This window comes from Pagrus major, chromosome 21 (assembly GCF_040436345.1).
Source record: "Pagrus major chromosome 21, Pma_NU_1.0".
Classification (NCBI taxonomy): domain Eukaryota; kingdom Metazoa; phylum Chordata; class Actinopteri; order Spariformes; family Sparidae; genus Pagrus; species Pagrus major.
Window position 1 is genome coordinate 28,560,132 of NC_133235.1, and position 26,420 is coordinate 28,586,551.

At 40.8% G+C, this 26,420-nt stretch overlaps 2 protein-coding genes across 6 annotated transcripts in view; one reads left to right on the top strand and one right to left on the bottom strand.

The window, feature by feature from the left end:
- The window catches only part of pard3ab (par-3 family cell polarity regulator alpha, b), a 246,778-nt gene extending 244,154 nt beyond the window's left edge, over window positions 1–2,624 (bottom strand). For all 4 annotated transcript variants that reach the window (XM_073491060.1, XM_073491059.1, XM_073491058.1 and 1 more), the window contains exon 1: window positions 2,264–2,624. In XM_073491060.1, coding sequence (XP_073347161.1) covers window positions 2,264–2,383 — 120 coding nt within the window. In that variant the 5' untranslated portion in view covers window positions 2,384–2,624. The remainder of the gene's footprint in view (window positions 1–2,263) is intronic.
- Window positions 2,625–11,209: 8,585 nt separating this feature from the next.
- On the top strand, window positions 11,210–24,771 carry crema (cAMP responsive element modulator a). 2 transcript variants are annotated; one of them, XM_073490926.1, is made up of 8 exons: window positions 11,210–11,272; window positions 12,476–12,593; window positions 12,752–12,883; window positions 15,565–15,653; window positions 15,770–15,912; window positions 16,508–16,684; window positions 21,627–21,786; window positions 22,895–24,771. In XM_073490926.1, the coding sequence occupies exons 2-8, from the start codon at window positions 12,486–12,488 to the stop codon at window positions 23,037–23,039; spliced, it is 954 nt and encodes a 317-aa protein (XP_073347027.1). In that variant the 5' UTR covers window positions 11,210–11,272; window positions 12,476–12,485; the 3' UTR covers window positions 23,040–24,771. The 2 variants fall into 2 exon arrangements, with proteins under 2 accessions (XP_073347027.1, XP_073347029.1); XM_073490928.1 differs by lacking the exons at window positions 11,210–11,272; window positions 12,476–12,593; window positions 12,752–12,883; ... (1 more) ...; window positions 15,770–15,912; window positions 16,508–16,684 and adding an exon at window positions 19,289–19,583.
- The last annotated feature ends 1,649 nt before the right edge of the window (window positions 24,772–26,420 follow it).

Below are 26,420 nucleotides of genomic sequence, written 5' to 3' on the forward strand. Positions count from 1 at the left end.
CTGTGACAACAAACTGAGTATCTTCGGATTGTGGACCAAATTTTCACCATTTTCTGACTTTTCTAGACCAAACAACTAATTGATTAAACAGGAAAATACTCGACAGATTAATCAACAGTAAAGATAGTCATCAGTCGAAGCCCTGAAGTCTGTTTCTCTTGTATGTTTCTCAGCTCTGCAGAAAACTTCACTCGACAAGCAGACGTGAAAACCTCAGTTACACTCAGTCACTTTGAATTGAACTGGGCAGACATGATGTACGACTCTTCATACTTCTACGATTACAACAGGGATCATCTTGGATAACATTACACACACGGGATCATACAACGCCTTTCACAGTCTGTTAGTAATTCATTGGACATTTTCACTCCTGCACTATCACCCAGATTCAACTCTTTCAAGGGAAAGCAAAAGTGACAGTTACAAGAATGTTCCAGGTTATGAAACCATGTCACGGTAGTTACTGCATGTGTTCGGTTACATGACTCGTCACTCATCAAATACATGCAGACAAACACCACGTTCTTTTTCTTCTTTGTTCAAGATTAGAAGAAGGAAAATCCGAATTTGCACGATGCCAAACAGCAAGTTAGTAGCGTCTATGTACAAGCAAGGTGGAGGGAGTAGCTCAGCAGCTCTTTACCTGCTTCTCAACAACGCATGAGATATTCTCCTGCTCTCTTCTGTCTGCTCACACTGAATTATTCAAAAAGGAGAGGAGGATACAGTACGACTTCTGGGTCACTATCATCGCAACGAAAAAAAGGACTGCTTTAAAGTTAGCACAGGGAAGGTCGAAGCGTTAATTATTCATGAAAGTTGAGAAGCTTGCTGTAACATATTTGTACCTTTAAAAAGGGCTGGATGAGAAAGCAAATGAATCAAATCACAAGTTCTGCATCCTAAATGTGGAGATGAATCGTGTAAACTTGGTTTGACTGCGGTCCAAATGCAGAAGATCTGTACTTCTGAGTGAATTTGAGCAAGATTCATGGTGGTATTGATGCCCAAAATGACTGAGATTCATTTGGTTTTGGTGGAACGAACATGATTTCTACAATTTGAGGTGAAAAATCCAATAAAAGCTCATGTTTATAGCTCCAAGCCTTATCTGATGCAGCCGGAGGGGAACCTCGCACATAAAGCCCTCGACCTGGGTTCAAAGGTTATCTGCTGCTACCCCAACACCATGCTACAAAGTTTTCTTAGGTTCGCTTTCATCTCCCAGGATTTATGTGTCAGGTCCATGCCTCCACCAGTCAGCTGGAGCTTGGCACTGCAGTTTCCCTCATCATCCTGCAGGGCCTGGAGCCTGCAGTGCTGTGCTGGGGACAGCCATGCAAGCTGAGGGGCTCCTCTTCTACTCTGCATTAAGAGCCAGACTATAAATGCAAAATAAATATTGCTTTTCTTTCTCTTGCATGTGCAGCATCATTGATTTAACCTGAACTTCCATCATCTGCCTCCTTGCACAGTCCAGTTAACTCTCTATTAGCTCATTACAAGTCGAACAAATCAGGAGCTTTTGATGCTTTTGCTCATAAAGAAATCACATTGAAACAAAGTTTAGACTGAGACTGTGAATCACATGGCTCTGCTGTGGAGCCTAAACGCCTCAGACTTGCAGCCCTACTTTGTGTGTGTGTGTGTGTGTGTGTGTGTGTGTGTGTGTGTGTGTGTGTGTGTGTGTGTGTGTGTGTGTGTGTGTGTGTGTGTTTGCTGGCTAACTTGCTAGTAGGCTAATCTCTGCTGGCAACTTTCGGGCAGCATGAGCCGAGGTCTTACAACTAATTACACAAAAAATAAAACGCGTGTTTGTCCTCCGACGTGTTAAAAACTCACATTTAATGCGTCCAAAGCTCGCAAACAAAAACAACAACGGAGCACTTTGTTCGGGAGCCCCTTGAATCCCGAAAGGGAAGTTTTGCGGGTTTTTACCCAAACACAAGAGCCACAATGGCGGTGCGCCTTTTTTCTTTGAAAGCAGGAGCAACGCACGGCGGATACAAAAAAAACACAAATGTAGCGTGTTGCGTTTACATTAAAGAGGACAAACACGAGCAGGAGACAGGCGGAAGACAGGGACTCCTCTCCCCTCCTCTCTCCCGCAGTTTGTATTCCAAGTTAGCGCCATGTTGAGATGTTGCGTGCGCCTGCGGGACGTCGGGAACGCCGTTTTTTTTTCCTCCTTCCCGCAGGAAAACAAAACAAAACAAAAAAAAAACCCCGCAAGAAAACAAAAAAAGTATCCGCCGCTTACCTTCGCGATAGCCTTCTTGTATCTCATGACAGCCTGCTGGATGAGCGTGAGCACTTTGATATTCCCGTCCCCGCACGGCACCACCACCCGGGTCCGGCCAAAACACACCGTGACTTTCATGGTTTTAGTATCCACAGATCTCGGCCGGGTTCGGAGTAAAACCGAGGAAGAGGAGGAGGAAGAAGAAGAGGAGAAATCATCCGCGTGGGGAGAAAAAGCAGGAGCATTGGGTTCTGTTGTTGTTCGGTTCGGCTCGCCGGTTGTCCCAGTGCGTATTCCCCTCCACAGGAGCGAGGACTAAAGGTCTCTCCGCCTCTCCCCGCCGGACGACATTGTTTTCTGTGTGTTTCCAGACCACCTGTTTAGCTTCTCTCTCTCCTTCCTTCGCTCCCTCTCTCTCTCTCCCTCCCTCTCTCTCTCTCTCTCTCTCTCTCCCTCTGTGCTGAGCTAATGCTCGGTCACGTGTTGCGTTCAGGTGCCTCCCGGAATGTTTGAATCCAGACTTGAACTGAAATTTGAAATGATTTCAAAGTACATTTACTCCAGTTTTGTACTGAAGTACTACACATTCGATGTACTCGCATGCCTGCTTTACTTGAGTATGTCCTTAGAGCCAAATATTCAGTGAAGTAGTGCAATAATTACGACAAATAATGTGCAATGACCCATATTTCAACTGTAGCATTATTTATTACATTGTATGTATAGATATATTTCTAGTAGAATGTACATTTCTTATATTTTTAATCTATTTTTATTATTCTTGCTTATATATAGTTTTTTATTTTTCTGCATATTTTCTAAGACTTTTGAATGGGAGCAGCTGTAACACAAGCAATTTCCCCTCGGGGATCAATAAAGTATTTCTGATGCTGATTCTGATACTCGAAGAAGTCATACCTTGGTAAAAGTTAAAATATTACTTTTATAACACTGAATGGCACCCACTTTAATAGCAAGCTACTTGAGTAAAAGTCTTAAAGTATCCAACATTGTATGTACTTAAGTATCAAAAGTAATTTTCTGCCAATAAATGTACTTACGTATCAAAAGAAAAAGTAAATAAGACGTACGTGTATGTACTGTACACGCTGGGTCGACTGATTATCAACCTGCTGTGATCGAATCAATTATTCAAAATTTTTCTGATTATCAAAATCGTAGTATTTTCAGGTGATTATAATGAAATACATGAATTTATTATAAACAAATTACTTATGTTATCAAATAAATGTAGTGTACTGGAAGTATGAAGTAGCAGAGATTGGCAAATACTCCAGTAAAGTATAGTAAAGTACCTCATAAAAATGAGTAGAGTAATTATGTATATTGGAGTTAATTGACTTAATTACATTCCATCACTGGACATATTGTACTTTTCACTGTAATACATTTTTGACAGCTTTAGACAGAATTTGTATACACTTCCTTTCCAATAAAACATGTATCTCCAAATTAGATTATTTTCTGATGGCATCATCAAAAAGCTGAAAAAAGGCTTCTTTTTTTGAGTTAATGGGATTTTTTCGAGATATGTGGTTATCACAGGACATAAAATTAAGATGTAGATTAAACTCCCCAACAGTAGTTAAAATTTGCTCAGCCTTCAACATTTACGGGAGTAATATTATTCCAAAAACTTCATATTATATAGTAAAACACCCGACAGGCACCATTTTACTGCAGAATGAGTACTTTTACTTTTAATTCTAAATGTTGTTGATATTTCTTACATACTTTTAAGTTTTTGAACACAGCACTTTAACTTGGAGTCGAGTGTTTTCAGTGTGTGGTATTGAAACTTTTACCTCATTAATGGATCTGAATACTTTCTTTCTCCTCTGAATATGAGCTGTATGTTGTTGTCAGTATGACAAGGAGAAATCAAAATATATGTCAACTTGCTCAAACGTAAACGTCGACTGTTTGGTGACAAAATCCAAATAAAAAGGACCTGGTCCACAGCCACTGCTATCTAAGTCTAAGAAATCTAGTCAAGCAGATTTGGGTGAAAATGCACCCAAACATGAAATGAGGCTTTGCCATTTTTGCCATGTTTATCAAGTTTATAACCCTGAGAAAACTTCATAACTAACAAGCTTAAAGGCTGAGAGGGAAAATATGAATGCTTTTGAACAGAAATGTGTTATTTAAGGGGCAGAGAGGACATTTTATTAACGGTCTGTTTTTGTATTACTTGCAATCTGTAAATTATTAATGGTCGTATCTCTAATCCCAATGTAACTTTTAGTCATCTCAGTCTGTGCAGCATAGCTTCTATTTATAGTAAACACCTCAGTGCTGAAGAGAAAACAGCTGTAGCAAGTGTTTAGCTCAGACTTTAATCACTCGGCTACTTAAGATGCAATGAAGCCTTAATGAATTAACAGCTACTTTAGGATATGAATTATTGAATGCATCCGCTGGGCAACATGACAGATGTGCAACTTGTTATTGCAGCATTGAGTAGCTCTGCATTATGCCTCCATTTCACATTGTTGTAAATAACTTTCTATGAATACTTCAGAGATGAATAATAAAAAGTGATTAAAGTTGTCACCGCATATTTTTTCGCTCACATTAAACTGTTTTTTAAAATATATGAACATGAAAATGTGAAATAAAACCTCTCGACAAAATGCACAAACCAAAAAGTACATACTTAAGCAAGAAAAAAAAAATTGCATCTGGGGTTTCAAACTTTTGAAGCCGGATTTTACGTGCGGTCCTTGAAGGCATCAGAGGAGCAGGGGAGGCCACAGTTGCAGTCCCTCCACCTCCTCCACCCCCACCTCCTCCACCAGTGTGGTTAGGATGGGTAATGTTTGGCAGCAGGGAAGCTAAATTGTCCTCACATGGAGGACATCAGTTATAAGATTATATTCAGAGTAATAAATCGATGATCACAGGGCAGATTACAGCTGCTGCAGCCTGCAGATGTGTCCTCACACGACTAGAAAGTTTAGCAAACTCTTTTAAAGTGATGGCATTTTTTCTTGGCCCTCCTGTGTTTCTGGTCTGGTTTAATGTGAGATCTTGAGTGATTTAAGATTAGCATTAGGATTAGTCAGAGATTAGGAGTGCCAACAGAGAAACACATTATAAGTAATTCAAGTCTTCACAAGTCCGGTGATCTAACTCTCAGTGGGTGTGCATATGTCCTTCATTGGGCTTTCGGTTCTTTCCGCCAAGTAATGTTATATATATTTTTATTGCTGCACTTAATGATACATCACCACTTGTTAAACGCCCCGGGGCTTCTTGTGCACCTGCTCCTTTTCCTATTTCAGTCCATCGTTCCGCACAAGTCTGAAACTGAACCAAACCGCCGAACGAAAAGCAGTCCAAATCCATCTGGGGAGCCTTTAGGAACAGCTGCCCCCCGGCACACATGGGCCACATTGACGGACTTGTACGGCTGAACATGCACCGAAGGGACCAGACTAATTCAAGAAACACCCACCTGAGCCAGCACAACTTATTTCTCCTGCTCTCTGAGAAGTTCTGTACCAGTTTTTACACTTGATTCCCTCCAATTACATCTTTAGAGAAGGTGTGATTCTTCATAATTTAACATAATAAAAACACAAGGGTGTAACATGAAGTTTAGTGAGGGCATGAAAACAGAGGAGAGCCATTTAATATCAGCTATGTGGAAAAGTGTGTGTACTTTACATGGGCACTGGTTAAATTGGATAGCTCCACCAGTCAGTGCCAACGTGCAGCTGTGAGACTATTTTAACTCTTAAAACAGCTGGAGCGCTCACAGGCCACCAACCACAGCCTCAGCAGCTGTCACAACGGATTTAAACAGCCTCGACTTTGGAGAGTATGAGTGCTTGTTCAGTGTGGTTTTTTACAAAAAGGTAACACAGAGGGACTGTACACCCACACTGGTAGGATTAAAGATAATATCGGGGCTATTTTTAGTGAAGGGGACTGTTGTAGGTGTTGTAGCATTACAGCAGACTTTACATTTTAGAGATTAAGCACACAATCCACCAAGAGAGTGAGATTCAGTTTTACAAGCAACGGTGAAGTGAAGGGGAAAGGCCAAAGGTCAAAATCACCTTGCACAGTGATTGTTTTACCAGAGTGGTGGTGGAGAATCAGCACAGGCTTGTATCTCTCATCAAAGTATCATACTTAAGACTAACTTTAGGGTATTTCAAAGTCCTTGGAGTTGTGATTTTTTTTAATGTTTGACACCGAAATGAGAAATTTACTGTTTAAAATGACACCAAATACAACCTTATTTATTTGTGCAAGCTAGAGAAAGAGTTCTAGTTCTTGCTTGGTCATCTGTTTTATTATTTTAATGAGAGTTTTGACCAAAAAAAGTAACTTACTGGCTTTTTCAAAAGTGCAAATATGATGCAAGCTGCAGCTAAAGCTCTGGAAAAAGCAGAAAAGTGGAATATCAGTTACTTTTTCCTCTCTTTTTCTATCTCAGACTGTTGATTCTCAGGTCAAGAATGAACTGTCATGCTCACCAGATTATAAATTATGGTTACAAGTGTGGTATTTGGGCTTTGGACACAGTTAAAATATGATATTGTTCATGCATGCATGCAAAACACAAGTTGAATGCAAGTGATTTGGATCATATGTTACCCATTCAGGAATAAGCTGAGTTGACCAGCTGCCCAGTTGTACTTGGAATGTGTTACTTTCAGGTCCCCCATACGTTAACAAATGTTTCTTATCATTTTAAATATGCAATACAACAGTAGTTATGAAATCCACTGTCATATAAAACCAGGAACAAATAAGTTATATAAGTTACTCCAAACAAAGGACAGAGGCACATTAGCATTTTCAAGCAGTCTGGTGCCTTTAGGTGCCTTAAAACCACCATCAGGAGCAGGAAGGTGTCAGGATACAACAATTGACAATTCAGGTTTGCAGGCCAGTTGTAATCAGTAAACAAATAAAAGTCAACTGAAATATGTAAAAAGATATATATATATAAAGTGCAAATATGTTTCAGTACCCTCCCAAAAATAAAAACACTTGCTTTCTCTCAGTAAAGGAAGAAATGAGCCTTTATTGAACCCCATAAGGGTAAACAGTGCAGTAGCACAATGACAGAAATATGTGGTAAGAAAGTAAAAATAAAAACAAAAAATTTCAATATATATAGTACAAATAACAATATAAATAAAAGTACACATACAGTACTTTCTTATAGCGTTGTATTTAGCTAATAGTGCAGTACCATCTCAAACAAAATGACATATCAGCATGGTGAGAAGCAGCAGAGTGATCATTAAAGAATATGTAAAGTTATATAATCTACTATAACAGCATATAGTACAGAAAAGTACATAATACTTACGTATATTATGTATACTGGTGTTGTCTGTATAAATACAGAAGTATAACACAGTACATTATGTAATAAGAATCTTGCAGCACTGGTTTCATAATCCCAAACCCTCACTGTGGACTAATTTAGGGCACCAGTTATAACACCAGTTAATAACATGTAAGTCTAAATAACCACCTGTCAGATGTGACGTTTGTGTCAGACAGAGCATCATATCTGGGTCAGTAGTGACCTCTGGTGGTGCACAGTGGATGGTTACTCTCTTTCAAACTGCTTCTCGCTCAATGTAATCACATGTTGTGAGCGTATAATAATGTCTGTTATGTATCGGCTTTATTAATTGTTCCCAAAATAAGATTCCACTGAGAATCTGCTGTTTTTTGAACACTGAACACGGACACGCAACATTTTTCAGATCCAGTTTGTGTGACAGTCGATTATATTGACAATATAACAGCTGGTGTTGAGCAAAATCAGGAACTGAAAACAGATCAGCGGAGACATTTAAAACAGCAGAAAGACTCAGTTAAGATGTGTGTTGGTTGTGTGGATGGTTCTGACAAAACAAACACATTGACTATCTGAGCCAAGAACCCTGAGGGCTCCCAGCCCACAACCTCTCATTAAGTCCTTAGACACATTATCTGCAGCTTCCTACATGGTCTGAGATGCTGACATTTCCATTGTTATGCAAGAAATACAGCAGTCACATCATTATATCCTCACAGCTGTTAGTGCAGAAGTGTCTAAAGCTATACATCAGCATTAATTCAGGTTTTTTTTTAGAAATAATTAAGGGAAAAAATATAACTGTTTGACCTCTGAAAATGTTTAAAAAATCAACTTGTCTGAAAGGACTGTGAAATTTTACGAATTAGCCCAGTTAAGCTGCACAACGGACGCCCAAATACCTCTTTGATGGTATTAACAGCATGTAATTGTGTTACGCGTTCATCCCAGGCTAATTTTGTGCTAAAGAGCTGTCTGGCCCAGGTCATATTTGGCGCCCTGCTGTCAGGCCTTTGCAGCCCCCCGAGGGTCCCCCTTCTGCTGCTGGTACTCGACCATCTGGAGCCTCCATCCTCTGACCGCAGGACAGGCCAAGGAGATGAAGGAGGAGGAGGAGGAGGAGAAAGGACAAGAGGGTGAGCAGTTGGGACGAGGGCAACACAGGCCAAATAACTGATGCAATCTCGGCCCATTATTTAGATGAATGTCACAGAGTTTTAGAAAATGAATGATAGCTACAATGAGCTGAGATGAAAATGAGAATACAAGGGGAACTGGGAAACGATATGAAAAGTTGCACATTGCATACATTTTGTCTTTATTACACTTTTGGATTGTTTTTTTCTTTTTTAGAAGGTAGAAAATGAGAAATTCATACTGCAAGCAATGTGTATTTTACTCCTCCACTCTCCATAAACACAGCACTCGAAAACCTTCATTTCAGTTCTGTGTTTTGGTGAATTAGATGGTTTTTCGCCACACTGCTGAGAGATTAAAGGGAGGGACTGGCTCTCCATGCAGAGCAGTGCTCTCTGATGACAGCAGGGGCGGTGTTTCGAACAGTACGACCTCTCCTGGCACGCAGGAGGACAGATGGTGGCTCTGGGGTCAGCCAGAGTCAGATCTAAATAAAGGAATTCAGTGTGTACGGAACAAATTCTACAGTACATCCACAGCACTGTACACAACATTAGATCAGTATTAAATAAGAGTGCATACCTCCACCAGGGCCCAACACCACCTTTAATTCAATCTAGTTCAAACCAATATCAAATAAAACATAATGAAATCAGCTAAATTCTGATTTTTATTTGGATCCACATTAAATTATACTCACTCATTTACACCAGCCACCTAAATATGCCATGCATTATTTCCCTGAGACATTAGCAAAACTGTCAAAGATCCACACCAAAAGTTAATGGGGTCTATTCTGGGTCGAAACCCATCCTCCATCCACGTTTCATGGAAATCTGTTCTGTAGTTTTTGTGTCATCCTGCTGACAAACCAACCAACCAAGAAGAAAACTGCAATCCAGTCTTATCAATTAAGACTTTTTATGATCACAATATAATCAACTTGGATCTACTGTGACATTTTGTTATATCCTTTGTTTTCAGTCCTGTTTGAGACTACATGGTTAATTTCAATTTCATTTCCAATTTTTAATCCAGTCATGCTGATGAAGGCATCCATTTCCTGGTTAAAGCCATGCTGAAACATACCTCACTAGCTCTACTTTCACAAGCTATTTGAATATATAAACATTATATTTATGTGCTTTTCTTGTCTTCCAAAGGATAAAAAAGAAATTGGTACTGACAGATGGACACGGACACGTTCTTTAAAATGCTGCTGTGAAGTGTTCAGTGATGTCACTACTCTTAATGGTACATGAATATGCCTGCAGAATTGGAGAATACTTAATTTTCCTATCATTTATGAACTTTGGTAACACTTTATAATAACCATCATTAATAAATGGGTAATTTAAAGTTAAGTAAACTTAGTTAAATATTTATTTTACTGTTAACAAACAATAAAATGCTTCACAAAACATTTGAAAGGTTTACTAACGTCAGCTCCAACTTTATTTATAAATAATAATATGTAAATCGATGAACTACACTGTATTTATTAACCATTTGAAGAGTATTATGAACATCATTCTTAACTTTAGAATAAACAGTTGCTCAATAGATGGTTTATAAAACATTTTCATTGTTTGTTAACAGTGAAATAAATAATAACTAATTAATTAATTAACTATAAATTTACCAATTTGGTTGTTATTAAGTGCTGTCAGAATTATGCAACATTTAATGCTTAAGTCTTTGAGAGAGAGATTTATGTCTCTGTCTTAAAATAAACTGTAATATGTAAAATATATCAAATAAATTGAATTGTGTTGCATGTCTGCTTTTTAAAGTGCTGTTACGTATTTCAGCCAGTAGATGGGATGGTTACTCTGATCTGTAAACATGTGTATGACCATAATAAAAAACACTGAAATATAAAACCCCAGATTTATTTCAAAAAGGCTTAATTTTAAATTGTTTAGTGACACCTCTCACCAATTTATATCAATGCAAAGTTGAACCAAGTTTTACTGCTTAAATTCAATTTCAGTAAATGTCCTGCTTTTAGTTTTGTAACACATTATAGAACATTTATTCAACATAATATCACTTTATGGCTTGTTGATAGCCATATTTTCTCTTTCTCAATAAAGAGAAATATTGGTTCTTATTGATAAACACATATTTTATAGCTGAGTTGATCTTTGTAGCCTATCAAGGCGGTTCGGTCCAAAACAGAGTAAACAGAGCAACCAGGTCAGAACGGGTCTTTAAAGCTTCACATATTCATAAACGACCCCTTACTGAAATATTATGTGCTGATGAAAAGTAAAATTATTACGAGTTTCCGATTTAAAACGCTCAAAAGAAGATTCTGACAACTGCTCGTTCACGCCGCGCATCGACGAACGCGGAAGTAGCGTCGGAGCGAACCCTCTCGCTCCGCCTACATACTCTTCGACGACAGACCGACTCGTCGGCCGACATTTTCGGCGCAGCATCATCAGCGCTGACGTGAAACTACGTGAGCGAAGGCACAGGCCGGCCACCCATGCTGTAATCAGTGACGAGTCACACTACGTAAAACTTCGGTAAGTCCCTGCAAAGCTGTCACATTTTTTTTTTTGCTCAGCGCCGGTCAGGCGAAGGACAGGCTGCAAAAAAAAAACAAAACAAAAAAAAACACGTCTGCGCTCCGAGACTTTCCATTAAAAGTTTTTTTGTGCTTTGCGACCAGGCTGATGAATTTAGCTGACCAACATGGAGGAGAGAAAATGTTCCCAGTCCGCTCCGCTGGCAGCTGCAGCTCCTCTCTGCTCAAGTTTAACAGCGCTGCGTCAAGTGCGAAGGGCTTAGATGGGTATCGGATGAAAAGGGTGTCACTTCAAAATAAAATATTTAAAAAAATGTCACATGAAAAATGTCAGTGCTTCTCGTTTTGTTCCAACTCCCCCCCCCCCCCTTTTTTTTTTTTTTTTACTGATCTAATCTATATTTCTTTATTTCTAATTAAATGATGTTCCCCTTCAAAATAAAAGTGTTCAAATGAAACAGCATATTTGTGAAGTGACAGTGCAGCCTTATTTTCAGGGAAGTGACATTCATGAACTTCTTTGAGGAATTCGTCGAAAATAAACCACTGAATTAGTGGAAATTGTGGGTTACAAGTTGGGGTTTCATTTTCAGAGAAATTAAAAATGATTATCTTTTACTTTGACACCTTTGCAGCAAAAAAAACAAACAAACAGGGCAAATTATGCTTCGATTTTATTGTAATCTCTTGATTTCATATTTGCACGACATCTTTCAATCTTTCAGTAGCAGATAGTAGATCATTTAAACTTGAGACAGACCTCGTGCTTGGAGCACATCTTGTGGTTGTACTGGAGAGTCCCTGATGAAAACATTTTTGAAATACTTGAACTGCATTCTGCTTTTCCGGCCGGGTGACTGTGACGCCGGTGCTGACACAAACACTGTCACTCTAAACATATTTTCATGGAGAGATTTACATACTGACATTTGTTTTGACTTTTTTATGTCACGTCACAGATTCACTCACAGTTTTTCATTTTGCAGCTTCGAGCTACACAGGAGTTTCTCCTTGCCATGTTGTAAACAGGAACATCATCAAACCTTTAAGGTGACGATGAAAATGTAGGCGTTAGGTGTCACGTGAAAAGCCTGTCATTTGTTTGTGATCTCTGATATGGGTTTTGGAAAAAAGAAGATATAAGTGAGGGCTCCGTCAGCCTCAGTATTAGTATTAGTAAGATGCTTTTCTTTATAATCAGGTGACTGACTATGGATGCCTCAGTCTCACCTCAGTTGGACAGCACATTAAACGACTCAGTGACGGATGGAGAGGAGAATCACAGTGAAGCCAGTCCATCTTCTGAGGATCCCCCTCAGGTGAACACACACACACACACACACACACACCTCTCATGATAAAGTGTTCAGTGATTGAAGCTGACAGAGGAGCTACAGTATGTCGTCAGTGTTGATGCTACAGAGTCATTTTTACATCTCTGGCTTTTTGGCGTGAACGTCTTGATCCTTACCTGCAGGTGTCGGAGGCGGAAGAGTCTCCAGGTGTGACCGTCGTCCAGCTGTCTGACGGTCAGACGGTGCAGGTCCAGGGAGGAATCCAGGTCCCTCAGACCTCTGTCATACAGTCACCACAAGTCCAGACTGCCCAGGTGAGAGCATGAAATGGCCTCTGACATTTCTTCAACTCGCTTATTTTTCTAAAACGGAGACCAGGTTCGGTAAAAGAGCTGTTTTACAGTCCTTTGGTGTCCAAGTCATTGAGACAAATCTCAATTATATCAGAGCAGGTTTCAAGCCAAGTCTTAGGTCAGTGGAGTCAAGTCCATGCCAAGTCCCCAGTCTGTCAGCAAGCCTCAAGTCACTGAGGACAAGTCAAGGTTAAGTCTCCAGTTATTCAAGACATGACCAAGTCAGATCTGTCAGCACAAGCCTCACGTCATGTCATGAGTCATTAAGGGCAAGTCCAGGTCAAGTCTCAAGTCATTAATGTCAAGTCTAAGCCAGGTCAAGTCATTCAAGACACGAGCAAATCGGATCTGTCAGGGCAAGCCTCATATCAAGCCTCATGTCACTGAAGACAAGTCCTTTCTCAAGTCATTCAAGAAAACTCCAGGTCAGGTCTGTTAGAGCAAGTGTCAAGTCAAAACTTGGAGTTGCGTCCAGGTAATATCTCGAGTCTTTCAAGTCAATTCGAGTCCCATCTGTCAGATCAAGTCTCAAGTTAAGTCTTTATTCTGCTGGAGCAAGCCTCAAGTCATACTAGACAACCCCTAGTGACTTGAGTCTAGAGTCTAAAGACTTTGATAACAAGTCTCAAGTCAAGTATCAAGTCACCGAAGACAAGTCCAGCTCATTCCTCATGTCTGTCAAGTCAGTTCGAGTCACATCTGTCAGATCATGTCTCAAGTCATTCAAGAGAAGTCCAGGTTAACTCTTACAAAGATAAAACTGTGTGTAGACCTAATTACAGGTTGTCATGTCAGAGTTAGTGTGTTAGTGAATGAGGATTTAGGCGGCGTGTGCAGGAGGTCCTCCGGAGTGCATGTGGTCCAGTGTAGTGCACCTGTTAATAGGATTGATGCGAGTAAGAGGAGCTGAGGGTTAAGCTCCTCGGTCTAACCTTCACATTCGGGAGATGTTGTTGTTGTTGTTGTGTCTGGGCCAGAGGGCAGCTCCATGAACTGCAGACACATCAGACGACAGCGACCCGCGGGCTGAAGCTGTGTGACGCTGGCTAAGAGTCATAATGTGACTGTCTCACTGAATGATGTGGTGTAGGTGCACAGATGTCACAGCAGTCTCAGCGTTCAAGCGAAACAGCTTGTGGACGGGAAATGAAGTGATACTCCTCACAGATTTTTATCAGGCCACATCTTGCAGCAGATATTGTCGCATGTGCAGCTCGATTTGCAAAGAGCTGCTTACTCTGTAATTTTATGAAAACAAGGAAACTGGTCAGGAAAGAGATCATACTGGTGAACTTTTTCGGTGAAACAGCAGATGTAAAAACCACAGCTTGGTTTTGTTAACTGATTTCAAAGTAGTCTGTACTATCAGCGAGTTTCATCAATAACAAGGTTGACATCTTTGTGGTATTGGTTGCACTTCGTCAGTAATAACTACACTGTCATAGAAATACTCTGATTCTTAAAGCCAGTTCTTGGAGAAGGATAGATGCTTGTCTCCACACAGTGATTCAAGACATGAAACTTTGCTCACAGCCTTCAGAAATATGACAAATGCAGCCAGTGTGCAACATTTACCAACCTCTGCTCCGAGAGCATAAATCTAAAAAGCACAGACCTGACTTCCACTACCAGTAACTGTACACGCACACACTGTTTAAACTGGCATAAATCAGACCGTCTCTGGCACAGACGATGTCCTCTAACAGTGCTGAGGCAGCCTTTGCGTTAGTAATGCACAACCATTACGCACCAGTGTGAGTCATAAAAGCTTACTGATTGATGGAACGTAACCAGGTCGGGTTTATATTTGTTATCGTTTAACAGCAGTACGGTTTGGGTGAGAACATGTGAAGCTGTTTATTCTCGCTGCAATGAAATTACGCTTGGAGAAAGGAGGCTGTCAAAGGCAAACTCAACCAAATTTTACACAGTTAAGTGTGTTTACAGGTCTTCAGGAGTCCTACTGCATATGTGACAGAAGTACTATAAAGCCTTTTATGGCTCCAGAGGAAGCTGCATGTAATCTGATGAATTGCCTTTGTTGCATTGTGGGTAATGTAAGCACCAGGTTTGAAAAAAGCAGTCCTATAACACAGTTGGACTCATTATGGACAGTTTAAAATAAAAAGATCAAAATAGGAAACTTTTTATTCCACACATTCATCTTCCTTTTCAAAACCTGGTGCCTACATTACCCACAATGCAACTTAGCCACGGCGTGAAATCACTGGAGGGACTTCATCAGGTTACATGCAGCTTCCTCTGGAGCCACAATAGACTATACTGCACTATACTTCTTTGTTTGAATATGCAGTAGTATCTGCCAAAGATGTGTAAACACACTTGATCGTGGAAAATTGGTGGAATTTCCCTTTAAGTCACACATTCTCAAATAATTACACAGTTTACAGAGCTCTGTAAAGGCTCTATTGAGACATGTGATGGTTTGAAAAGATTAAGGCTCAAAATAAAACGTTGCTCAAAATCTCACATTGACGTCATCCCTCTCTGTGACACATCCAAAAAACTGTGTACAGAAAGCAACCACCCCCAGTGATCACATTTAACACCAAAGATATTGCCAATAAAAGAAAAAAAAAAAGCTACTCACCACTTTTTAAATCTTTTTTTTTTTTCTACAGATCACCACTATGGCAGAGCTGGAGGATGGCGCGCCAGCGATAGACACCCAGAAGAGACGAGAGATACTCTCCAGGCGTCCCTCTTATCGGTGAGAGGACGTCATCAGTAAATAAACCTGTGATAAAAAGCACATTGGCGTGTAAAGACTGATAATGTTGAACTTTATGCGTGGAATCAGTTTCTGGACTTCTCTTCTCCCAACAGAAAAATACTCAATGAGCTTTCGTCGGATTCACCGGCAGTTCCTAAAATTGATGAAGAGAAGACGGAGGAGGAGGTGCCGGTGTCCAGCGCAGCCTCAGCATCAGTGCCGACCTCCATCTACCAGACCAGCTCAGGACAATATAGTCAGTGCACACATGAACAGGGACATGAGCAGAACCGGAACCAGGCTCAGTTTAGTTCACCCATGAAATCAAACTCACTGTTTAGATACTTAAATCCTGTATAAAGTAGCGCGGATGGAAGTATTTTTCCTTTTCCTTTTTTCAAATGTTATGTTTTCTACCAGTTAAGTGTGGTAAATTGCTTAAAATACAGCAGTCCCAGGTGCCTCGGTGCTGTTGCTATGGAGAACATGGAGTACAACCAGAAGCACAAATCCAAGCATTCAGAAAGCTTTGATGAGTCAATCAGGAGCAATAAACAGCGTCATTCCACGCTGCATTTGACGCAAATCAGCTGCTCGGGAACATCATTTTCAGCCTGGTGATTAAACATGTCAGGCTGCGATGCTTTTAGGGAATTGTGGTTGACTTATACTGTTGATTTTGTGTCTTATTGTCTTTCTCTTTACCACACATTCAACCACGAGTGTTCATGTTTCATCAGATATCTCACATTTTCTCTGACACGCCTGAATAAAACGTTGGCTTTCTCGACCTCAGATACTTGCCACTCATCCATTTCATTTATACTTGCTGTACTCTGAAACCCACACAGTTGCGTTCACTCAGGGGAGAGCCATCCAGTTGACCAGCCCTGGAGCTGAAGCCCAGACCCTGACGGTGGCCACCTCTCCCACCCCTCAGCCTGGAGCCACGATCCTGCAGTGTGCGGCTCAACCTGGAGACTCCCAGCAGCAGTACTACATTCAGGGAGGGCAGGTGCTCATCCAAGGTAGGATTCATCTTATCCTAATGGAATTTAACATGTACATGTTGAGAAAGTGCAGAAAATGTGTCAGAAATGATTAAAATGGTGCTGTACGCATACCGAGATACATAATACACAAGTACCTCTGGCATTTCTGACATCTGGCAGCATGAAAAACATTCATTTTTACAGTGTCTGCATACATTTAGGCTAAAATGACAATCTGTGTAAATGTAACATGATAATCTTAAGAGATTCTGACCTAGAAAAAAGTGGGGCATTGTGTAGAAGACAATGTACAGGTTACACCCACAACCCTTGCCCTACCCGAGTGTCAGATCGCTTCACTCAACAAACAGAGCCCTCTGTTTCTTTTCTCATGCAGTTTGTATTCGGGGATCATCTGTGAATGGACTTGTCTGCTCTTGTGCTCTGCTCTCATGTTGTATACACCCATCCTTTTCTCTGGCAGATGTCAGAAGTGGGTGGGAGCGAGGAAACGTCTGAGCAGGATGGAAGTCGGTCTACCTGACAGACCGTGATGATTAGTTTTAAAAGCTTTACTGACAGTAAGACAGATTTTAAAGAAGCAGTTTGTGCTCAGCAGCGTCTGTTTACATTATGAACACGTGACTGTGCCCGCGCTTGGTTACATAAAACTGCTGAGTTACGGTTTTAACTTTCCAAGTTGGTTAAGGAGAAGCAGCCAAGTCCACATCATCTTTTTCTCTGTTTGGTTTGCTCGCTCTTGGTCGGAGTTTCCATCAACACAGTACATGAGTGGAGGTCCTGGATGTTGGAGTTTTCCAGTAGCATATTAACATGTCAAATCAAAGCATGTACACTGTGATTAGATTAGTTTCCGTACTTTGCATGGTAACAAAATGATTGTAAACTACTGGTGGCTCGGCATGCAGGCAAAATGCATTAAAACAAGGATGAGTATGGAATGCAGGCAGAGGCTGCTGATAGCAAAGTATGGAGCGACGCAAGACTAATTCAAAAGCAGTAGTGGCATATATCAGTATAGCTGTTGGTGCTGTAAAACATTTTAAAATCAAACATTGAATTGAGACCTTAAAATTGAAAATCCAAAAGTGAATCAGGAATTTGGAGAATCGTAACACCCCTAGTAAAAATCCCAATTTTTCCTGGGGACGACAGAAAAACAGTGAAACCTGCACTTAATTATCTTCTACCACAATGTTTTTCTTTCTATTTTTCTTTTTTTTAACGACATATATGTCTTAAAATGATGGCAATATGCAACAAGTGGGAATAAATAATGGTTCAGATTCAGTGGTCAAATTACCAACAAGCTAACATCTAAACACAGTTCAACATAGTGAACTGAAACCGGCCCAGTCGGCAGGATATAATGTTAGCAGTTAACGTTCTACAAACCACAGATACGCCCAAGGTTGAAATTTGCACCAAACGTGGGATATCATGTTCACATTATATGCGTATCAGCTGTCTTTCACAAGCCACAAGGTTCCCAAACGGGCGACCGCAGATCGAGTCTGTGGGGAGATTTCCCAGCCGTTTATGTGGCGACAAAACTGGGTGTTTTTCATGGAGACCTGGGGACATTTCCAGATGTTTTTGTGGCGAGCAAAATTTTTCTATTTTTCAAAAGGTTGTTTTTTTGTGGAGACCAAAACAGGTATTTTAAGCCAAACCAGGATGTCTTCCTAACCCTAACCAAGTGGTTTTTCTGCCTAAACCTAAGCAGAGCATAAGCACAGCGTCATCATAAGAGAGAAAAAATAATGTAAGCTAAACAAATATCAAGTTGCAACATAAATATACTTTAAGTTTTCACTTATCCGTAGTGTTGGAGACACGTAGTTAGCCAGCCGTGTATCAGTGATTGGAGGAGAAGTTCAGTCGTGTCTTCAGAGAGACTCTCAGTAATGATTTACTGCTTGTCATGCTTGCAGTTTGTTCACATTGTGTGGTTCCATGACCTTCATTATGAAAAACCTCACAAACCATGCTTTGTTGTAAGGTTTTTGTTCAGTTGAAATGAAACTGAAGATGGAAATTCGACTTTTATTTCACCTATGGCAGATCTCATCCACTACACCAACTTCACTGTAAACTATTTGCCTACTGATTTCAAAGAAAAACATCTATTCCTCTTACCGAAAATGTATAAAGCTTCAGTTCCTGTGTGACAGAGGAGTTTCCCAGCAAAGACCCATCAGGCAAATTAAGTGTGTAAAACAGCAAATCTAATCTTTGGACAGGCTTTGTAAATAAATAACTGCCTTGTCCGCTACTGAATTCTGCAGTTGTTGTGATCACTTGAAGCAAATGCACAAACCTCAATTATCTTTATTCTCTGTTTATTCCTTCCTCAAGGCTTTTTAAGACACATACACACACACACAAACACCACATATCTCCCAATCAGGGTGCTCAACAGTTTGCACGGCAGCCACTTGGGACACAATATCCTCTTGTTTGTTGAGCGTCTCTCTAGTTGCGTCACTAGTGCTAAAAATACAACCCCTCCACTACCAACCCCTCCTCCCAGCTCTCCCTCCCTCACTGCCTGCTCAGCTCACATTGTGTTTCTCTATTTCAGCGTCTGATCCGCAGGGGGGAGGGGAGGAGGGTGGGAGGAACTCTAATCCAGGGTGTTTTACTGACTTCAGCGGGCAGGAGTGATGTCATTGTGATGTCAATGCCTGTAATTGTAATCGGGCTGCAAAGTTGACTGGTGACCACTCTGATTCAGAGAGAGCTGAGAGGGAAAAGGGAGAAGGAGGAAGGAGAGACGCTCTAGTGAAGCCAGAAGGGATATACAAAAAAAAAAAAAGGTAGAAGAGAGTTTCTGTGCTGAGGTGTTTGGCCGCCGTGGTGCTGGATTATTGGAAACGAGAGATGGCTGTAACTGGGGATGAGACTGAGTCAGGTAGAGTTTCTCTTACACTTGTTTTTTTTCTCTGTGTGACATGCAGAAGTCTGCGTCTCTGCCTGTTAGTGAGATATGCATGTACTGCATGTGTTGTCAGCTGTCTTTTCTAAGTGTTTCTACTCTCTCAGGTGTTTTTGGTATTTTTCCAACTACAAGAGCAAATATTTAATTCATCCAGCTGGAAGAAGAAATGTTTTTCTCGCAGTAAAATAGTGATATTTGAATCACTTTTAAATTACTTTAAACCAAATGCATACAAGTGAAATTGAGGAAGCAACATACCACAGATTGGACAGCCGTCCTTCCCATTTCAACACAGGAAAAGCAGCGTGACAGCTCAGAGTGTGTGCTTAAAGAAAAGAAGGGAGAAAGCAGGTCAACATGCGTTTGGTTAGTTTGCTCAACTCTGTTCCTGTCAGCGTCTGTCCCGCTGTTACACACAAACACACACTCGCACTCACACACACACAACGTCTGCTCGCTGAACCACTAGCGGTTGTCAGGCAGAAAGGCAGGGAGAGGTGGAGGGGGGGTGAGAAGTGAAGGGGCGGGTGACAGTGTGGCGGGGGGGTAAGATAGTCGTCGGTTTGACGTCACTCCAGTTTCCTGGAACAGAGGCCAGGCAGGGAAGAGAGAATGCAAAACGGGCGAGTGAGACGCACACACTGACGTCAGCACAGCCCGAGTCACTCTGTTATCACAATGAGAGAGACACGCTGTGTGTCATAGTGCGTGTGTGTGTGTGTCTGTGTGTACACCTGCTGTGTCTGTCTTTAAACGAGTGTGTGTTGTCTGTGTGTGTGTGTGTGTGTGTGTGTGTGTGGCTAGGAGAGAGAGGGAGAGGGGGGGAGAAGATATAAACTTCTCAGGAACAAAGTGAAAAAGAGAAACTGAAATGTTGAGAGACAGCAGGCAGAGCAGAGCAGAGCAGAGCAGAGCGGATAACAGTTGAGTCATCTAATTGATGACTCAACTCAAAAACAGAAGATAAACCACATCCAGAGAGCTGCTGTTTACCAGAGTCAGTAGCGTTTTACTGATAAATACAATAAAGTGTTGGTTATCAGCAGCACACAGCAGGTTCAAATGGTGATTTCACGGTGGAGTGATGTAACCCGTTTAGAGCTGTGGCAAGTGTCGAGAGGAAACAAATCCAATGTGGGCGCACAAACAAGAATTCCTTCTCTTATTGTCATTTTGTATGAATTAATGTAACATAATGTTAGTCGGTGTTGTTGACATTTTTCCAGGGACAGAACTGTTGAAGGACAGATGTATTAAAACCTCACAACAAACACCGGTAGCTTCAATTTCTACTGTTACAGTCACTCGACACTCATCCCAGAGCATACATTACTTATTTGTGTGCATGAATTCACTTAATTAAGAGCAGAAACCACTAATTGGTGCACACGAGGGCAAAAAAAAGAAAAAAGACTCCTTACACCTGGTGCTACATCTTAACATGAGGGGAAAAAAAACATCATTTGAAGAGAAGTTTGGGAGTTTTTTGTTTGTTTTATTTTTTGGGGCCAGCATCTAGTGGCCTTTAGAGGAACTGCAGTGTAAGTCATATCATAAAGGCACTGAGTTAAACGAAGAAATGTAATAAAATACTGATGAGTGCACGTTCAGTGGACATTTCAGACTTTCCCCAAGCTACCAAGGTACTAAATAATGAACATTTTTTTATCAGCACCTTTGTGTTGTTCACCTACATAGTAACAACCACTGTCAGAGACCAATGGAACAAAAATGCAAAAAAAACCCCTAATTTTTCCCCCCAACAAGTCGGGTCATTTAAGGACAAATACCCGTTCACAAGGACAGTCATGGTCAGAGGAAGTTCATCTTTTCAGGCAGGAAGGAGAGCGGATAAGTGCTCTTGGCCGAAGCCGCTGTCGGACATCCTTTGATGAAATACTTGTATGTTTACTGTAAGAGGAAAATGTGAATAACTGTGCCAGTGAATAGATACTAAATAAATCCGCTCTTAATGACAGGACTTTAACGCCTTTTTTCCATCTCCCCCCCCCACAGCCGCCACTGGAGACATCCCCGCCTACCAGCTGCGTTCGCCCAACTCGGGCCTGGCTCAGAGCATCGTGATGGCAGCGTCCCCGGGCAGCATGCAGAGCCCCCCGTCACAGCACGCCGAAGAGATCACCCGCAAGAGGGAGGTCCGACTGATGAAAAACAGGTGAGAGCTGCTGCCAGCAGGTGTCTGCACGCCACTTTAAAGACGTCTGCCACTGCCTAAAATGAAGTTCTCACGCAAAAATGTAAAGAAAATAACTCTGATTCATTCTTAATGGGATCGGAGAGGAAGTGATTGGGGTTACCAGAGTATGTAACTACTTCTGGAGAGAAAATAAGATTATGTTCATTGCGCAATAGTTCACAAATACAGTCACTGAGACGTCATTACAAGCACGAGTATACAGCTCGAGTATGAATGGCTTCAAAGAGTCTTTTTTTCTATCCGGCAGTCAGAGCATGATTTCATTTTGGGATGAAAAAATGGTTGTGCTACTGAAATTATCTGTCATTATCTACTCAAGCCGATGGAAAGTCTGGTGATGTTTCCTAGTCCAAAAAAACCTGTCCTACCTGCTTTAAAACATTAAAAAACAACAACAGAAAAACATAAAATGGCTCCATACAGCTTTTCCGGGGTAAGTCAAGTCTCCAGAGAACCCAGAGATCCCAACTTTATTTGAAAAGATGTTATTTGCCCCTTTTTATAAGCTGAAATCTTCTCAGTAGCTGTACGCAGCATGTTTTGTGGCCTACAAAACTTAACTGACTTCCCTTCGACATGGCGGCGAGTCAAACTCTTCCTTTAAATGGGCTTAAAAGAGACTATAAAACCACAAGTTATCATTAAAAAACAACCTTTGAGTGCATGCACTGAAATGAAAGAGACTCATCTGATTCTCAGTGGAACCAGAACCTCTGACAGACAGTCTGGAGGCTGATGTTCACACTTTTTTGGTTGCCAAAGTGACAAGTCACAAGTGGTGCGAAGGTCAGAGCTGCAGCATACTGCTTTCATAGTGTCCAAATGTTTCTGTGCCCTTGGTTTGTGCATGCTAGATGGGCAAATGCTGCAGCAGGGAGATCACTGTTTGTCTGGGAAAACCTAGACATAAATGTGGAAGCAGTTTACCAATAAAACTTGGACCCAACAGCCGTGAAAACATCTGCTCCCTTGGATTGTGCATAGCTTGCATTTTGTCTGGGGCCTGAATTACATTTTCATCAAGCGACTCAAACATATTTGCCCTTTTCTTCTCTTTCCTCTCCAGGGAGGCAGCTCGTGAATGCCGCAGGAAAAAGAAAGAGTACGTCAAATGTCTGGAAAACCGCGTGGCTGTGTTGGAAAACCAAAACAAGACCCTGATTGAAGAGCTGAAAGCACTGAAGGACATTTACTGCCACAAAGCTGAGTAGCGGCGGCTGTTTGTGGTCACGGGCTGAAGACAGTGCCGTTTACAGACTGCTACAGCAAAACAAAAAAAAAAAAAAAAGAAAGAAAAGACTCTGGAACAAAAACTGCTTTGGCCGTCTTTGTTTCTCCGCTCACTCAGGCCTGGTTTACGCTGAATTCAGAAGTGTCCCGGGGATATTCGAACAGCTCGAGCTTGCCAGTTTCGCTCTTGTTCTTATCTTGTGGTCTTTGCATGTGAAGACTCAAGCGTCGTACACACTATGCTTTGCTGTTGCTTTTTGTGCAGGGGGGGGGGGGGGCAAAGCCAGCCAATGAGAGCCAGCTTGAAGGAGGGGAACAGGAAGAGGAAATACAGGTGCTTCCTGAAAATGTGTCGCTCGAGCGCAGAGATTACGACAGAAACCTTCGGCAGGTCAGCCAGGTCTCGCTAACCAGCAAGTTTCTCTGAGGTCAGACGAGGTGCACACAAAGCTCCCGCAGATCCACCACCAGCTGCAACCAGGCAACTCAACCGTGTTTACCTGATAATGTCATCCGTTGTCATGTACGCTGCCCGTTTATTTGGTCGTTTCATGCATTCCTTCGTGCGAAAACACAATTAAGGAGAAATATCTTCAAACATTGTGTCAGTGAAGTGATTTCCTGGAATTCATCGACTTACGTATACAAGTTCATGATTTGGTCATAAAAGGTTTTTCAAGAAAACACGAGTGAACGAGAAGAATTTTCACAATGAACGTCCTCTTACGTTTGGAAGTTTATGCACAGAACTTTAAAGATGTATTTTAAGCCATTGGATAAAGTCCAAAAAGAGCCTTTATTTTTAATGACTAAAGTTGATTGTAGTGTTCAAAAAATGACAAATAGTCGAAGCACAGAAAAGTACCAAAGTGTAAGTGTGAATATTATCAGAGTTTATATTCTATCTGCAGAGTTTCACTCCACAAGTTTATACACAGTAGAAAGCAAATGCAACCTATCGACTGGTAGTTAAACATGTTAAACAAGTGGTTTACTCTCTCCTGAAAAACCTGCATTTTCAAAACCAACATGAAAAAATAAGTGTTGTGCTTTACTGTCATGCAAGCGTCAGTTTTTTTGTTTTTCAAATGATGGATATCCATTGTGGTATTAAAACTGTATTTGATTATGGCTAGATATTAAAATGCTCTGTTTAAAGGGTGATGCCAATTTTCTTTTTCTTTTTTTAATGTAATGACACTTGAGTTGAATGATATAACATCATCTTGTGTTAATGTTTCTGGTGATTTTTGAAAACTGCTTGCTTCTTCTGTTGATATAGTTGTTGAGTTTGTTCCTTTATGTATATTTTATTGTTAGGAGAAGATGTTAGAAAGAGCACTTGTTTGTGTAACAGATCACCTCTTATGACTGCCAAAGCTCTTTAAGTAACACCCCAGGTGTTTAACTACTGTTTAGCTCTATGACAACATTATGAATCATCCTGTGGTTGTCGTCTTGTGCACCAGCCAAGTGACCCGTCATGGTTCGTGTCCACAGATGAATGCTCGATCTATAAAAAAATCAAAGTGACGACGATAATAAACTTCAGGTTTTTCTTTGATATCAGCTGAACTGAATTTCGTTGCATGTAGTTTTTTTTTTGCCGTTTCAAAACGGCTCCACCTTGTTCTCCTCTCAGTGTACTTCCTTGTTTTAGTTGTAAAAAACCAAAACTATTTTTTGTTTATCTAATAAAATGTTCAAATGTGATTGTGAGTTATTGCTCGCCTCATGCAACTTCCTCCTCTTCAGGATTCAGAGCCAGGTAAATACATTCTCATTCAGATAAGATCAATATTTCGTTTTATGTTGGAAGTTTCCGGTTTAGATTCTGTATTTTTTTATTTCCTCTTTCGAAATAAGGACAGAATAATATTTTGAAAGGACAGAATGTTCTCTGCAGCATTGAACACATACAAAATAAGCAGTAGTAGTCACTTTATTCCTTTCATCACTCACTCAGTGCTTCTCATGTCAAACCACCTTTTGTGAAACCAAACGGTGAATACCTTCATAGAAATAAAGCCACAGTATACACACTCATGCCAAGGTTAAAGCATAGTGCTGTTACTGCATACCTTCTGTTCCTATCTCGCTGTGTTGCCTAAAGCACAGCTGCAGTCTGTCACAATCACCACTGAATCTTCTGGAAGGAAGATAAAGTGTATTTTGTAACTTCTTTGCCTTATTTCCACATCGAATCTCGATGTAATTAAACGTGACACTTAACATCACACCTTGTATTCTTTGTTAAAGGAACAGTTCACCCAAAATATGAAAATTCAGTCATCATCATCAACTTGTTGAGCAAAAACAGCGTTGCAGTATCCTCCTGAAAAACAAAAAAATCACATAAAATGGCTCCGTATAGCTCGTCTGGTGTAGTCCAGGTCTCCAGAAGCTCAGAGGTTCAAACCTATTCGCCTTATTCGAGCCAAAAGTTTCACTGTAGCTGCTCAGCTAAAAGTGCTAGTGCGCACCCAATCCGAAGCGGGTGCATTAGCTCGACCAGCGTTTAGAGAAATTAAGTCGTTTCACATCAATTTGGGCCTGGATTACTTCAAACGAGCCGTATGGAGCCACTTTTTGTTTTAAAACAAGTCCCCAGCTACTTCAGTTGTTCAGGACGATGCTGCAACGCTGTTTTGCTGTGAATTTTCATTCTTGGGTGAACTCTTCCTTCAATACCTTCAACTTATTTCCCCCCAAGATTGTCAGTTTTCAGTGATTTCACATTGTTACTGATTGATACCACAGATGCAGTATCATGTTCCCACAATGCCCTCTGTATCTACATGTTTGATGAAGGCTGGTGCTATGAACGTCTGACGGTTTATCTAATCCTTTCTTGTGAAGGTATGTGCCAACCTTGTTTTTTTTCTTTGTTGCAGTTGTAGCTCAAGGCGATTGGCGATGGTAGGAGTGGTATGTCTGTAACTTGTTTATCAGAAGTGATGTTAGAGTTTCCCGTTGTCCCCGAAGGTCACACGTTATGTAATATCCAGGTAAAAAAAAAAAGAGATACAAACTTTGGGTTTTATTTTGGTACTGTGATAACAGAGGTTAGTTTCCCTTTGAGGAAGTAATAAATGTCTTTGTTTGCTGCATAACTTGCTGAGTGGGATAAAAAAAAATACCATGTGAACAAGACAGACTGAGAGTATTCTCAGTTCCCAGGATGTGTTTGAAGGCACCGCAAACATCAGATTTTCTTTATACAAGTAAAAAAAAAAGGTCAAATAGAATTAAAAACTATAAAAAAGAATCGAAAGAAGTGGAAATAATAACATCAGAAGGCTGTTTTTAAACCAATATAATTCCAGGAGAAATGAAATTACTTTTTAAAAAAGGGGATGTGC

Excerpts from the sequence above, each read along its gene's own strand:
- crema (XM_073490926.1), top strand. The coding sequence starts at position 12,486 with ATGGATGCCTCAGTCTCACCTCAGTTGGACAGCACATTAAACGACTCA. Across the intron at positions 15,654-15,769 it reads TCCAGGCGTCCCTCTTATCG|AAAAATACTCAATGAGCTTT; the intron begins GTGAGAGGACGT and ends TTCTCCCAACAG. Across the intron at positions 16,685-21,626 it reads AGGGCAGGTGCTCATCCAAG|CCGCCACTGGAGACATCCCC; the intron begins GTAGGATTCATC and ends CCCCCCCCACAG.